General features: G+C 45.6%; 1 protein-coding gene across 1 annotated transcript in view; it reads left to right on the top strand.

Moving 5' to 3' along the window:
• The first annotated feature begins 217 nt into the window (after window positions 1-217).
• CLIP2 (CAP-Gly domain containing linker protein 2) overlaps window positions 218-16,556 on the top strand; it is a 77,997-nt gene continuing 61,658 nt past the window's right edge. The window contains exons 1-2 of the mRNA XM_082294483.1: window positions 218-308; window positions 14,866-15,086. Of these exons, the coding sequence (XP_082150609.1) occupies window positions 14,975-15,086 (112 nt within the window). The 5' untranslated portion in view covers window positions 218-308; window positions 14,866-14,974. The remainder of the gene's footprint in view (window positions 309-14,865; window positions 15,087-16,556) is intronic.

Below are 16,556 nucleotides of genomic sequence, written 5' to 3'. Positions count from 1 at the left end.
GGTTTCGGGCGGCGCCAGGGCCCGGCAACCAGAAGGATTTCGGCGCGGGGCGACTCCGAACCGACCCCTTTGTTCGTGTGGGCCCGGCCGTGAGCCGGGAGGGACGGAGGGAGCGGCGGTGCCGGCCCTGCATCCTCCTCCGCCCCCGCCGCTCCGAGCCGCCGCCCAGATCCCTCCTCCCGGCTCCCCGCTCCCTCCTCCCGGCTCTCGGCTCGGCCGCGCAGGGAGTGGCAGGGCGGCTGCCGGCCGGGATCGCATCCTGCGGCGGCACCGAGCCCCCCTGCCCCGCTCCGCCGGGCAGCCCAAGGGTAAGGGGGACGGCGGGAGGGACGGCAGCGCCCGAGCAGCCCGCACCACAACAAAGGAGGGGTAAATGGAGAAGGTGCGGGAGGAGCCCGGGCAGCGGGGATGCGCCGCTCGGTTCCGATGGGAGGCTTGGCCGCCGCGCGCATTGTCCTTGGGCTGGGAAAGGCGCCGAGCATCCTCGGCGGGCCGGCATCCCGGCGGAGTCCCTCGGCCGGGCAGCACCGGCCCCCGGCGGCGGCGGGAGGGGCTGCGGGGCTGCCGGGGGCGCGCACCCACCCACAGCCCCAGGCAGGGTGCGGGCTGGGCGATCGCTGCTCCTGGATCACGGCAAACGCGCGGCTGGAGCGGCAGGGAGGCAGCGGCCTGATGCCGTGGGGATGGAGGTGGGAGTGGGTGTCAGCATGCATGGCTCGGTGCCGAGCGAGTTTTGGGTTGGAAATGGGAGGAAAATTGTCTTTTGTCTTTGGGAAGCTTGACTACTTGCTGGGCTCAGTCTCCTCGCTCAGTTTTTCTTGTTTAACGATCCAGATATCGACATTAACTGCATCCTGCAGGATCTGATGTGCGGTTTTTTTGTCTGTTGCAAGGAGATGCGCTTCTGCGGAAGGCCCGGGTTGAGCTGCTGCCATGGGCACAGTGCTCAGGTTATGAGCAGCCGGGCAGATGGAAGAGGACTCTGCTCCTTGCATCTCCTGACACAAAACAGCAAAGGGTGTTTGGGGCAGCATCCAGGGATGGAGGCAAAGGCATGAGTTGTTATCTCCACAGCATCCAGGCAGGCTGCAGTGGCGTTTTGGAAGTGCTGGTAGACAAAGCACCGTGTCAGCACCGAGTGTTATTTGCTGCTCTGTTGAGCATCAGTCTCACAGGCCTACAAGCCTTGTCTCAGAGATTCATCCTGCTGGAATGGATGTCAAGTTTTACCAGTCCATCCATTACTGCTGGCTAGAAGTGTTTCCTTGAGGGTAACTTGCAACTCAAGAATTGGTCTGCATGTGGACAGAGATAAATTTGGGGTGCCTGGCCAGCCTTGTTGGCCTTTGCCTCTGCCCAGCTGCCTGCTGACAGCATTCCTCTCCCCATCAGTGCTCCAAGAGAGCCCCATTAATCAGCACAGGTCTGTCATTGCTGGGGTGGTGATGCTTTTGAGCGTAGTGCAGCTCCTGATCCTAAAGTTGGGTCTGAAATACAGCATTTTAAGATGCTACCTGCCTGCTGTTAGAGCCTTCCAGGGATTAGGAAGGAGGGAGTCTGCATCAAACAGCTGTGTTCTCATGAAAGTTGTCACTGCCTGCCAGAAATCCCTGGGAGTACAGGACTTCAAAGGCTCAGCTCTGAGACGTGGCACAAGTGACAACATTAGCACCAGCCACTGCAGCACAGCAGGGAGAAGCTGTGCTGGAGCCTATCTGTCATCTCGGGAACACTTGTGTGGGGCTGCCTTCAATTAAGGGAAACCTCGTGTTTCAGGAGATGCTCGTAGGATCAGTATGGATGGGATTATCTACTGAGGCCGAGGGTTGGTGTGTGCTCCTCTAGCCTTGGAGACTGCCACAATCTACTCTAGCAAGGAGCAGTTCCTGCTGTGTTTCCTCTTTCTCCCCAGTTGTGCTTTTTGGTTTGGCAGAAGTGATGAAGAACCCAGAGGGGAGTTTTTTACCAAGGGATGTGGCTCTGTACGGACATCCAGGCCAATTCTTCCCTTGTCTTGCTTGGTGGTTAAAATGGGTCAAGGCATGGATTCCACCTCCTGATTGAAGTTGAAGTTGTTGGCTTTATTTATCAAAATGCTGCGTCTGTCCGTGAAACTCGGGAAAATTAATTTTTTTTTTTTTTTTTTTTTTTTTTTTGAGAATGTGTCATAATTCTGGTGGGGACAGGAAACAGTAGATAAAGCAAGTTCTGTACCCCAGGTACGTGGTGTTGGTACCACTTTGCAGAGAGTACACAATGCGTGGCAAGGTTTAGATACTTTTAAAGCTCTGGGAAAGGCCAGGTGTGGGTAGCTAGACCTGCATGTGATTTGTTGCTAGACTATGTTAGACACTGGTGTGCACTTCTCTATAGAGAGATCTATTTTTTCATGGATGCCTTTTATAAATACTTTGTGACTCTCTTCCTGTCCATCTCCCAAGGGCTCTGAGCACAAGAATGACCAAGGAAGTTGCTGACATGGGTTGAGAGCATTCTTTTTTCCTCTGTTGCTGAGTGAAATGCCCCCATTAATCAATCTCTGGCTATTCTTTTATCACTGTTCTTGTGGTATTTATGGTAGAATTTCAGGCCTTGTTAGCCAGGGACAGCACCTTGGCTGATAGTACTGGTGATGTCAGACTCCAGCAAAACTTGGGCTTTGTTTTACTGGTCAGTTTTCTAAAACAACCACATTAAGTTGCTGAATAAAGATGAACTGTCCACACTCACTCCAGAATCCCAAGTTAGGGTAAGAAATTGGGCTTGGTATTTCTTGTGTCCTGCTCTGTTCTTATCTTCTCCATGTGGGTCCTTCCTATGCTGTGTGGAAGGTCTTGTCTCCGTGGCTGACACTGGTGGAGACACAGAAATCTCAGTGCATCATTGTACAAAGTCTCTTTCTGCAGCACCCCCGAGCTCTTGGAGCCTTTCCCTGCTCTGCTGAGAGCAGCCTGTGTGCTCAGTTGAGTGTTGATGCTAAACAGGACAAAGCAAATTCACTTCCCTTGTAGCTGGATTTAATTTCTTGCTCTTATATGATTGTGCAGTAGCTCTTGTTGTGGAAAAATTATTTCATTGCATGTGACTGATACTTTCTGCTATTCCAGAAAAAAGATCCTGTTGAAACCCCTTTTAAATAAAACCTGCAACAAACTCACAATGTTTCTGCATCAGACTTTTTGGAAATCATTCCCACACAGCGGTACAGTTTTTATTATCTCATTCTAAATAAGTGAAACTGTGTCTATAAAACAGCCATGATTGGTTCAGTTGCAGAATAAGCAAAGAAAGATGTGTGAAGAAATAAAGCCAAGCTTTGTCTTTTTTTTTTTTTTTTTTTTTTTTTTTTTTTTTTTTTTTTTTACTTCAGAAAGATGGATTAATATATGATGCTGACTTGAACTGGCACTGAAATTAAGTAAAACCTTCCTTTCCGTGATCTATTTTTATTGAGCTAATGTTTACTCACCTGCATAGTTGCAGAGGAATGTGGCAAAATTCCACATTGCAGGTTCTGAGCCAGTCGTGGAATCTCCATCTCCTCATCATAGTCTGCTGAAGCACAAAGGGAATCTAAACTTTGGCTTATTTTGAGAGTTTATGCTGTAAACTCTGCTGTTGACTCCCTTGATAACTCTGTTTGTGCACGGGAAAGCCAAATTATTATTTTTGAAAATATTTATACACTGTGTCTATAAAAGAAACACTTCAGAAGGACTCCCAAGTGTTTTGATGGGTTGGATATTCAGGGTGATAGTGGTGCCATCTCTGCCACTGTTTTTTCAGTAGTCTTGAGAAAAATTCTTTCTTTCTATCTGTTTCTCCCAGGTACAAAATGGGTGTTTTAATTCTGACCTCCTTTGAGGTTTGTGAATGAAATGCTCTGGGGATGTTTGGTATGTGGATCTTGAAACGTTTAAATCCCTTTTTGGTCCTTATAAATACCTTTCCTGTGCTTTCACACGTGCTTCCTTTAAAAAGGTAATGCAAATTAAATTGTATTGCCTGTGCCGGAGCTGTTGGTCGACATTAATTCTATTTTATTTTACTGAGTAACTTGCATAGTGTGGTAAAGACCACGTGGGTATTGGTTACACTGGAAAGACTGCACAGAAACTTCAAGAAATCATCTGATCCATCTGTCTGTTCCAGGTTGGATCTGTCTTCACCTGTCATTCAAGACAGAGGTTTGAAGATTTGTATTTTTCAAAGAATAATGTAGCAATGAAGGAATTTGCACAGCCTCTCTGGGCAGTCTGGCTCAGTTTGAACCCTTTCTGTAGTGCATGTCTTCCCCTTTATTTTGTTGTTGTCATTGTCACTTTGTCTATCTGCCTGTTTCTGTACAAAGGACAAATGTGTTTCACTGACAAAAACCAACACAATTTCTTTTGCAGCATGAACTTCTTTTGAAGCACATCCTCTGGTGGGGCAGGGAAGGCGTCCAGCCTGAGGCACCAGCTTCTGGCATAGTCACTGACAAAGGATTTCTCTGGCTGATCTGTTTTTTTCTTCCTTTGGCATGTTCCCCCCCTATTTATCTGTTGCATCATGCTCTGACAACTTTAGTGTCCTGTAATTAGTACTGGAAACTTTTCCGTAGCCTGACAGGCACAAAAAGCAGCTGCCTCTTGAAACAAACTTTCCCATCCTTTGCAAACACTCCCATTCATGACCTGCAAGTGCCTCCCCTGGAGGCAGGGACTGTCCTGGCTGCAGAACAAACCTCCCTAGGAAAAGAGGCCTCTCCACTTGTGTTTAATGGGCTTTTTAGCCTCATGTTTGGCTGGCGTGTATCGTGTACTGTGCTACCTCAGTGGCTCCTGTCAGCATGAAGTTGGCCCTGGTGAGTAAAGCCTCCTCCTTGGCTATATTTAGCACGTAGCTATTTGTTTTATAACTGAAATCCTTCCTATGCAAATTGGAGCAGGTCAGTCTGCAACCTTGGATAAGTGCCTTCTCTTTTTTTTCTTCCCGCTGGACTTTTGTTTCCTGCCTGGTAAGTGTGGCATGTTTAGCTGATGGCCCATCCACCAGCCATCCCTAATGGAGATTTAATGATGGACAATATGGCACAAAAAGGCAGGCTTGTGTGGAATATGCTGGTGAGACAGAGGAAGCGGATGTTTTGCCTTTCACTGCTCATGTTTTATGTGTCTGTTTATGTGGGCTTTTACTGGGGTCTACGTAGTAGCTTTTTGAACTTGCTGAGTCTCATCCATAGGAAAACTTTGTTTATATGTGTACATGTATTTATGTATATTTCTGGTAAACAATACTGGCAATATCAGTGCCTCCTGCAAGCCTAATCTTGATGTCTCGGAAGCATCTGCAAGCACTGTTCCCCTTTTTATCTCCCCAAAGCACATTGGCTAGGTGCCAAGAAGGTGTAGGAGCACTTCCAGCACACTTACATGGAAATGTCAAAGTCAAATGGTACTTTTTGGTGATCATATGATTCAGGTTTATGGAGTGCTATGATACACTCTGCCTTAGGGTACCAGCAACTTTGATTGCCATTGTTAAAAGTGACAACTCAGTTTTTGCTCTTCCTTTTTGGCTGAAACATGATGAGTTTGTGTTAGAGATGTTGTGTCACTGCTCTGCACTGTGATGTAGGAGGCTGCTTTTTGTAAGGGTGCTGTACTTGCTTAGCTAGATGAGATTATATCTTGATCTCTGTATAAAATCATGATTGTGGCTTTGCCTGCATTAGGGGTATAGAAACAGCCTGTTTCTGTGAGAAGTGAAGGAGCAGCCAGGGACACGTGGAGACTTTAAAGCTCCAGCTGGAATACATAGTGCTGTGGTACTCCAGGAGTGTGGTGGGCTGATCCATCTGTCCTGCCTACCTTCTTGCAGGCTGAGTTCATCACTCTTATCTCCAGAGATACAGACCATTAAATCCTATTTTTAGCACTGATCTGTCTATCCAGACCCTTTCCTTTTGGCTGCCAGCATCTACACATCATGGACTGCTGTGTGTGCTTCCCAGTGGCATGGCAGTGTTTGGATAGAGATGTGGTTGAAACCAGGCTGTGGAGGAGTCCAGCTCCTGCAGGGTCTCAGCTGCTGTGGGAGGAGGCTGGGATTGACAGCCTGGCCCAGATGTGGCAGCCTCTCCTGATCCTGTCAGCCCAACAGGTCCTGCTGGAGTGGGCATGTTCAGTCTCCACACCTGCTGTGCAATCTGACTGCGCAGGGTGGGGTTTTATCTTCTCAGTCCCTAGAAACTGCAATCCCCAACTTCCCCATGTATTAGATACTAGGGAGCCATCCTCTGGTGCTGGTGTGGCTTAGTGCCCAGAGGCTTTGAGCTGGGATCTTGTCTCTCTCCATGTGGTGCAATCCAAAGTAAACGTTGGCTTTTGCAAGGCAGGGTGTGAGTTGTGGGGAAAAAGGATCTGTGTGGCAGGAGGAGATAACATATCAAATTGGATCTTACCTGTCAACATTGTAACTTGGAAAATGATGTTTTTGCTCATTGATAGGGATGCAATTTGAATATGATAGGGGTGTAATTTGAATAAGACATGTTCCTTCTTGTACTTTAAGGTCCATGAGCTATCCAAACTCCTGTTGTGTGAGGAGTGTGTGAGATGAGTGAGGTTACAGGTGATAAATTAAGAAACTCCATGATTAACACATACTGACTGAAAGCAAACTCTCCAAATTACTGTTCTCCTTGTCTGGTTGTAGTGAGAGCTGTGTGGATATGTCAGTGTGAGTGAGGGCTGGCAGTGTTTGTAGAGAGGCTCAGGAGAAAGCAGCAATTAATGCACATAACCCAGAGGTCATCTGCTTAAGTGGGAGGCTGAGTTTGTGCTGGTGAATCAGCAGGGAGGAGGAGGAGGGTGCTTCAGGGAACCAATGTGTCCAGCACTGCTCTGTTGCCATCAGTACAGCAAAAGGAAGCAGGATGCTTGTGTGGGTAGAGGGGATGGGGTTTGCTCTTGGTGTCCCAGAGGGAGAGTGGGTTTGCTCCTCCAGAGTGTCTTTGGTTTGGTGATCTCAGGTCTTTTAAGAGGTACCAGTGGTGTAACCTCCTGGTCTGCCCCCACTCAGTTCACAGATTGGTACTGTTACCATCCCCCTGGATGTAGCAAGGATGTTTAGTGACCACTGTGGAAGAAAGAAGCAGGAGTCCTGGCTGTCAGTGCTGTATCTTAGCTATGGGGTGATTAGAGGTTGGGTTAGATATCTTTAAAGGTCCCTTCCAAGCCAGCTGGTTCTACCATAGTCTGTATTTACTTTTTAGCTTCCCTCCTGTTGTCCAGAGTGTGAAGATAGGTTAGTTATTCTTTAAACTTTTGCAAACAGTTGCTTTGTTTGAAGGATTGAGATGATGTTAGCTCATAGTATTTGGTATAAAGTTTGTCCCTGGCCTGGTGGGACATTGCCTGGGATACAGCATGCATTTCAGGTTGCCTATGTCTAGACCAGACTGAATTCAAGTGAGGAGGTTTGGAGAAGGTCACCTGGGAAGAGATGACCCAGGAACTGGTGAGTCTCATATCTCAGGACTTCTCAAAGGAGAGCATTTCTTGCTCAGAATGGCACAGGGAAGCCAGACAAAGGGCAAAGCTGTCTCATGGGAGTTGGGCACAATGGCAGGGTGTCAGAGTTTTGCAAAGGGCACAGGAGGTACGTGGGCAGAAGGTTGGCTTGGGTAAATCTGGACTGGCAGCTGGTGGGGAGTTTCTTGGGCAGCAGAGGCTGAAGTTGCTGGGAATGAAATATCTTATACAGTGGTTATATAACTAATGGAAAGGGGCTGCAGCAGGGGCAGGGTTGGGTATTCCTATCCTGCATCCCTGCCTGAGGTTTTGGCAGCTTGTAGAGAGGCAGGGTCAGGTTTCCCTTGGTGTGACACTGCACTGGGGTTGTTCTGAGGAGATTCTGTAGTAGATGTTACACCTGCAGTGGCAGTGGCCCAGGGCAAGGCTTCTGTCTGGTTCCTGCTGGGATGACCAGGTCTCCATCACAAAAGGAGTTGCATTAACATGGTACCTTTTCCTAGTGCACTTGAGTGTGTGTAGGCACTGGACAGCATTAGTGGAGCACACTGAGGGCAAGCCCAGTGTGTTCCAAGGTGCACCAGAAACTTGTTGCATCCTACTCTTATTTTCTTTGCTTTTAACTAAATCATCTGCAAGTTTAAAGTGCTACAAATGCAGTGCCATCAGGCAGACTGGTCTGCAGAGCCTAGCTTGTAAAAAGGGGAGAAAAATCAGGGCAGAAGGGACCCAGGTCCTGGTTTTGTTTCATAATCAAAGTTCAGGACTGATTATAGAAGTGCACAAATTAAAATATATGTATTAATCTGTGCTCCAGTTAGTAACAGATTAAGTGCCAGGGTGAACTTCAGTGCTGTGCTAAATCAGCAGTAAAAGCTAGGAAATTCCAAAAATTGAGATCCTTCTGCAGCCCTGCACAGCATGCATAGCATGACTGGGTTGTTGTATAGCTCATATTTAATTAAAGAAATTGCTTCTCCAGTAGAACAATACCAAGCCATTATAATGGAATATATATGTCATGTATCATTGTGTTTCCTGCACTCTGCTTGCTCTCCTCATATTTCTCTTCCAGATGCTGTTTTTGACAAATAAGATTTTCTGTGAATAGATTTCTTGGATTTCACCAAAGCCTCGTGAATTGTAGAGAAATCTCTAATGGAATAGAGTGGCCATGAATCAAGTCTGTACTGATCTGCAGGACAGCAGTTGTGAAACCTCTGTGTACATTCTGTTCCCTTCCTGTGTGAGCCTGAAGCTTTTGGGGTCATGCTCCTATAAATCTCTGCAGGGACACTGTTCCCTGCCACCAGGGCTGAACTCTAGGGAGCAGAAACTCATGCAGAACCAAGACCATCCCTGGGATTTTCCCCATAAATTAGAGACAGTTTTGCTCTTCAATTAGTACAGAATTGTTGCTATTTACTGTGTCAGTCCTCAGTAGGCATTTTGCCAGTGTGAGGAGCACGAGCTCATCCAGTCCATAATTACTCCACAGATTATGTGATGACTTCCTTGAATGTACTTTGGCTTTTTCTCGCTGCACTTTGCCTCAGGATTTGCATTGTGGTTTTTAGAGTGCAGTAGGAGGAGGGTTTTGCACATTCTTCCTTTAAAAAAATCTTGTTTTAGAAGTAAATCACAAGATGTTTAGTCTATCATAGAGGTTAGAATTAGTTTAAAAAATACCTGAGTTTTTAAATAAAAGTTCTCTAGTCTTTCTCTTGGCATTCTGTGCTAATTATTACGAAACTTGAGTGAGCAAGAAGACTAAGCACGGGCTTCTCTAGAGGTTAACAACACTTCACACTTGTCAGGGAAACTATGTAGTAACAACAGAGCTTTATGGCTGAAAACCTATTTGAATTCTCCAACTGCAAGAGAGAAAAAATCCTGATGGCTGACAGAGGGTACCAGGATTCCCTGGTTTTCCCTACATGTAACTGGAAGCAGTATGCTCCTTTCATTCCTGCAGTACTCTGTCTCCATTCCCTCTATGGGAGAAGGAAAGGCTCTCTTGGAAGAGGAGTCTGATCTTAATTAAAAATGAGTGTCTCTCATTTCCTCTATACTTCAATTAAGTGCAAAGATTTACTCCTAATCTGCCACATGCGTCAGAAACGGGTTTCTGGTGGCTTGTCAGAAGGAGTAACTAATCAGAGAAGTGAGAAGGCAATGGCACAATTACCTTGGATTGGATGGAGCATCTTAAGGAATTAAAAGATAAAATTGCCTTTTCTTCTCAGCATAAGCTGTCTCTATTAGCAAAGCTGCAGTTTGGCCTTATCAGATCCTGTCTCTGATCAGATTCATTTCCTGTCCCTTTCACACAAGACTAAGTGCTTCAAGTCTGGCCCTTGGATCTGGATTTCAAGGCAAAATTCTATTCTTGAAATCCCTAGCCCATCTTTGCAGTTTGGTCAGTGTTGTGAGGTTGTGAGCCTGGGGCACCAAATCTTTACTTGCCCTTGTCCCTGGGATGGGACACTTGGCATTAATATATGCAGGAGTAAGAACTCCAGGAGATGGGGCTTTGCTGCCTGAAAATCTCATTTTCCTGGGAGTGGGGAAGTTGCTGAAAAGCTTAGAAACATGGAGTGGATGCAACCAAATGCTCAGAAACAAGAAATTAAATAACTTCACCTGACTTAAAAAAAAAAAAAATCAGTATCTTTAGGCCAGTAAAGATTTTATATAAGGCCTAATAAAGGAATACCAGATTTGGCTCTGAAAGCTTTTTGCCTTTATTCTGTGTGCTTATTGAGGTGAGTGCAGAGCTCCTCCAGTGATCAGGGGATCAAATTCTTCTCTACTGTTTTATTTTTGGGGACATATTGAGCTTCACATACTGTTTTGAACATTTACAGTGCTTGATGCTGAAGGTTTCTGCCCTCAGTAGTGGTGTTTTCAGAGGGGAAGCAGGGGTGGCTTTGGGGCTGTTCTAAGGCAGGTTTGCTCTTTTCTAGAGCCCCAGAGGCTCTGACAGAAGTCAGGGGATGAAACCCAGAAACCTCTTGGAGGCTAATGCAAGAGTCTTTGTGCAGATTGAGCCATATGATAGCCCTGAAAAGGGCTGAAATTTTGCTTGCAAATGTGCTGCATCCCAAACCCTGGTGCTTCTCATCTGTAATATGAACATGAGAAAAGATGGGATAGTGTTTAAATAATGGCACAAGCAATTGATTCTCAAAAAGTTGTCTTAGATGGGAATAGGAAAAAAACAGAGACTTTATTGTGCTAACCTTTTCCTATCCAAATAATTGTCTCTGAAGTAATTATTTGCGTAAGTCAAAATAATTTTTAAATAAAAGTGTTGTCCTGCTTCTCTGCACTGTTGTTATCATTAACCTTTTGGACAACATGATAATGTTGGTTTCCCTCAATCTGATGATAAAATGCTGTTCTTTACCTTTTTTTCCTATGGGCCTCAGCCCTGGAAAGGTGTGCGCATCTCTGACTGAAAAATTGAAATTTAATTTCTTACATGTGAATTTTCAAATTTAGGAAATTAGAAATCTAAATCTAGACCCAGCTGTTACAGCAGTATTCAGATACAGCTGGTTGGAATTCTACATGGGTCTGCTCTCATAATGAAATCCCTGTGCCTTGCCCAGGGTGTCATGTTAGGTAAACACTTCTTAACATCCAGAGCCAGCCAGAAGGAAGCACCAGGCAGAGGATGGGATTCAGGCCAACTCAGTCTGGTGTCTGGAAACCTGTTCCTGTGTCTTGCAGTTGTTGCACTCAGTATGTTGAGGTGAAGAGATCTTTATTTTGTGTACACCCATGAGGGCTTTCCTCTGGGGAGTGTGCTGGGTCCGGGTGTTTGCTTTGTTACTTATGCCCATCCTGAAGAGGATGTTATTCCACGTGGCAAGCAAGTACTTGTGTACCTTCTTGAGGGTAAGAGGGATGGGTGAAGCAGAGAAGCTGTGGATAAGCTGTATTGCCAAAGACTTTTTCTTCCAGTCCTTGGTTTGTGTTATTTCTCTACCATATTTATGAAATAACTTACTCTAAGCACCTCCAATTGTTTGTTTTTAATGTGTGCTGCTTTGATGCAATTATCCATGATACTGGCCAGGCATAATCAGATATATTGCTCCTGGTGAAAGGCATTTTTTGGCTGTACATCTGTACTTAGTTGAGAACAGTTCCCCTTTTTGAATCTGAGCCTATGTGACTCACATTCAGCTGTCCCCTTTTCGGATGGAAGGATGGGGAAGAGAATATTTTGGTCATTTGAAGCAGGCTTTCATATTGTGCATTCCTGGGATGTTTTTCTTGGTTGTGGGAACAGACAGAACCATTCATCCCAGTATGGAAAGATTGCAGGAAGAATGTAGCAGAGATCTAGAAAATGTTTGTTGTCTGTCATATCTCACAAAAGAAATAAAAACAAAATAAGCAGAGCTGGTGGCACTGGAGTATCCAGAGGAGCAGATGGAGTGTGTCTGGAGGAAGTCACATTTCCATGAAGTTTTGCAGGAAGGCAAAGCTTACAGCTTGTGCAGGTAATATGGGGAGCAGGAATGATAAATAACATAGAGAATAGAAATTTTCAGTTCCCCTGAAGTTGCTGGGTAGAGCTTAAAGAGTATTCTGGCTGATTTCAGTGTCAGGGAAGAGAGATGGCTCATGTGTTTCTTACACCACAAATTTGCCTGTGTTCAGCCTTTACTGCTGGAACCAGATTTTTCAGAAGAGCTGGAAACAGGTTTTTCGGGAGGGCTCTGCTAATAGAGCCCGTTGGTGAGCTGAGGGTTCTGTACAGGAGCTCAGAGCATGTTGTTATCTCTAATGGAGCAGGGCAGTGCCCTGTGGAGACACTGGCCTGTGTCCCAGGCCAAGGGTATTTCTGCAGCATAAAAGCTGCATCACTCAGTCAGGAGCTAATGTGTGACTTGGATGGCTCAGGCAGCCTTGCTCTGGGTGGTGAAGATGACCTAATGGAGTCATTTGGAAGAGCTCCGTGCTCAGTGTTCAGAGCTTCCTAAAAATCTGATCACATATATTTGTGTTGAAGTGGGGGAGAAACTTGTGACAGAGAAGGAGTATCTGTCCCTAGCAGCAGGCACAGACTTCTTTAAAAGTGTCCCAGACATTTATTTTTATGTGTGTATTGCTGACAAACTGCATTTATAGTAAAATTTACTCCAGTTCATCCTAATTTCCCTGTGTGATGATGAATGTGCGGGGATGTGCTGAGGCAGCCGTCCCTGGCTCTGGTCAGCCTGCAGCTTGTGACACTGACACTTTAGATGGATGAGTTTGCCCCTGTCAGGCCCTCCCCATAAGCTGACATGCAATGGGCACAGCCAGGTGGGGGATCTGCTATGATTCCCACTTGAGAAGTTTTTGAATCTGTTGTGTGTGACCCCGGTGAGTGTGGCCACGAACTGCTTATGGTGGCTGTATTTCAGGATAAAAGCAGCTATCTGTTCCAAGGGGAGCATGATTAGCAGCCTGTGGAGTTCATTTGTTTTTAGCATTACTGTGTTGAAAGCACAGGAGTCAGGAGTAAGGGCATGTTGTGAGGAGGGCAAACTTTCAGGCTGAAGGTGATGGATTGAGATATCTGGGTAGAGCACATCACCTGCCAGCAGAAGTGCTAGAAATCAAACTAGACTGTAAAATGAAAGCCAGCCCTGGCCAAAATGTGTCGTATGAGATGGAGTGGGTGGGAGATGCCACATCTGATGGCTTGACAGATAAAAGGAACTTGGCTGATCAATGTTTCTCACCTCCAGATTCAGTTCCTTGTCTCCCTATTTTATGCTAAACAGAGCTGGAAGCTGCCACCTCCTGTTCAGCTCTGACAGCTGTTCCTTGACAGCTCTGTTGCAGGAGGGCTGGTTTTCTCTTCCTTGAGAAGAGATTCTTGCTCTTGTCTCTTATTTCTGCTGTGGGTGATGTGATTGGAGCATCCTGCCTCTCATAACCAGGCCTGACTTCTGTGTGAGGTGAATGTCTGCAGGTGTCTGAATCCACCCCAGGTACTGAGCACCTTTGTGGGCACATGGGGAAAAGGCCTTGATCCCTCAGTTTTTTGCTCAGGCTCCCTCCCCAGGATGTCTCTGCTGATCCGTCCTTTCTTTGTTTCTTTAAGCTGATGTAGGATGACTGACTCTTACTGCTCTTTGGTGTTTTAGATATTTGTGGGCCCTCCGGAATACAGTTTTGGAATTCTCCTTGCGGTTTTCCCTCCTCTGTGTCTGCTTGCAGCTTTTCCTGGAGCCCTGCCAGCCCTCTGCTCACTCTGACCCAGCCTGTGTTGAGGTCCTTACTCATGCCTTAATCACTTGCCATCCTATTATTGCAATTCCCTCCTTGCAGCATCTGTAAATCTTTGCTGATTCTCAGGGGTGCTGCCTCCTTCCTTTGCCCAGGAAGCAGGTCTGTGTGTCCCCAGTTTCTGGCTGGTCCTTGGATTGCTCTCCCTGCAATTCCCTCTGCTGTTAGATTGGCATTGTCCCTGGCTTACTCTGCTGCCACCTTTTTTCCTCCACATCCTAGCCTGCTGGCTCCCAGCCTCAGCTTCCTTTTGGCTGATAGACTCATTTTATGATTATTTTTCTTTATCCATTAGGAATGTTATTGCTTTTTTTTAAAGCAACTTAGTCATTTCCTTTATTTTTCCTTTCTTGTCATAAAATTGTACTTGTTGATGCAACATCCTTGCAAGGAATTTGGAGGTTTTATTCCATGTGCCTGCTGGAAAGGGAATGATATAAGGAAGGGTTGTGACTTTGCTAATGAATAGTTGGTAGATTTATGCTTAAGTTTCAGGAAGCTTGGGTTTTTGGTTTTTTTTTTCAAATTTTCTTGTAAATCCATAGGGTTAAATGCCCTTTTTTCTGTGATAAGTTTTTGGATTTGTCTTTAAGGAAAGGAGCTGAAAGCCCCATCTCAGACACTGGCTTCATCCTTCCTTCCCCTGCCAGTTTGGAGAGGCTGCCCTGAAGGCTGGTCAGACTCAGGGCTGTGCATCAAAGGTGATGCCTTTTGTCAGGGTTCTGACAGCTCAGCTGGGGCTTGGCTGTTGCTGAACTGAGGCTTTAGAATTTAAAACCAGTCAAAACCATTTCATTTACTCAGATCCCAAACTGTATTTAAATTCTTGTTTAATGGCTCTGGGAAGTTTCATCTTTGGCCCAGGACTTCGAGATGAAAAAAATTTAACATGAAGATGGGAGATGAGGGAAATTATCACCCTTGTTTTATAGGAGAAGAAATGAAAAGTTCTGACTCTTCTAGGGCTGTGAGGACAGAGCTGGGCACTGCTTTCTGGGAGCTTTTCCATGCCCTCCCACTCATTCTCTGATTTCTTTGTGCTCTTCTCTCCCAGGTGTGTGACAATGGAAGAAGAGGGGCATCATCGAGAAGCCTGAACGGTAACACCAGGACAGCTCTTGAGACACTGGCGATAGGAGCCTGAGATACAGGAGACAGGAATCATGCTGAAACCAAGTGGACTTAAAATCCCAGGCAGAGCTGGGAAGCACTCCAGCCCAGTGGGACGGGCATCAGGGACCACTGCAGCTGCTGTCACCACTGGCTCAAAAGAAGGTAAGAGCTCGCTGACCCAGGTGATTGTCTGGCTTGGAGGCAGTGGACTAGTGGAGCCAGTGTTCCTTGGGATGTGAAATTCCCCATCTGTATGTAGGTGGACTGATCAAAACAAGTCTAACAGGCTGAATAAATGGGCTCCCTCTCCCAAGTAATGCACAAAAGAGGCAAGTTGTGGAGTTCGTGGGAGACAGATGGATCCCCTGATGCTAAGGGCTGACAGAGGTACCTATACAGACATTGGCATGGGAAGGGCTGGTAATTAGGCAGATAACCTTAAACACTGCCCTGTAGCCATTGCTATTGGCCTGTGAGGATGTAGGAGTAAGAACTGAACACTTAAGGTGATTTGGCCTGTGCTGATTACCTCAAATTAGTGCCTTTGTTTAAACAGAAACATTTGAAGCCCTAGGATTTGAATAATGACTTACCTTCATATACCTACACATGCCTTGCTGCTGTTGAGCTATATCCAATGTATACATAAGCTCTGTAGACTGCCATTATCAGTATAATTAACACTTCAAAAGCAATTGAGGGTGTGTTTTGCTTAGGTTTCATTTTTCTGGCTTATTGGCTGGTGGGTTGTTTTCTATTATATATAATTTAGTAAATATTCAAGATGGGAGTTCTATATGTCATGGTTTTCATTTCACTTTGTTAAAAAAGGCTTTCTTCTTGCTTCTGGGGAAACACATCAGGATGATGTATATCCTATCAAAACTTGTACTTTCACTATATTACACTTTCATTTGAGAAGGTTGCTTCTTTAGATCTGTCAACCTCTTGTCCTTATAATTCAGGCCACTTCCTACATGTCTGATTACTTTGCTATATGTTTCAGTCCGCAAAATATATAACATTTAGTAGGATCAGGAAAGCCTTTTACCTCTCAGACAGCATTTTCAATCAAGGAGATAATATTGGTCAAAATTTGCTTTAGCATGCTCGGACAAATTAGTCAGGGATAATGGTGCTACAAAATGAGTGTCACCAGACAATGCTGCCTCTTGTCAGAGTAATGCAGAAGCGTTAGTTATTTAATCTAAACAAAAAAAAAAAAAACATCTCTGAGGTTTCTGTTTAGCTTGGGCACTTTGGGATGGTGATTCAGGCCCACCCTCTGTGCAGGATGTTCACACACAGACTCTACTTGCTGCTGAGCCACTGACTCTGCTCCCTTATTACTCACCAGGGGCTATGCTTTGCTCATGGGTTCTTTCAGCTGAGCTCTCTCTTCTTTCAGTGACCAGTCGTGTACGTATAACCTCTGCCATTCTAAATTCCTTCCACAAACAATATTGTAAAAGTCACAGCTCTAACTTGGCTTTTTGCACATCTGCAAGGTCTTGTTTGAGGGGCCAGTTGCTGCTTGAGGTCATGGGCAGAGTTCCAGATCCTTTCGTGTGATACAGCACTGTAGGGATTGGAGAGGTACTGCTCTTCCCTTGTTGAGGACTCGACCCTATG

The sequence above is a fragment of the Coloeus monedula genome, assembly GCF_965178545.1.
Source record: "Coloeus monedula genome assembly, chromosome: 20".
NCBI classification, from domain to species: Eukaryota; Metazoa; Chordata; class Aves; order Passeriformes; family Corvidae; genus Coloeus; species Coloeus monedula.
The sequence above is the reverse complement of the archived record's forward strand: the minus strand, read 5'-3'. Positions and strand labels throughout refer to the sequence as shown.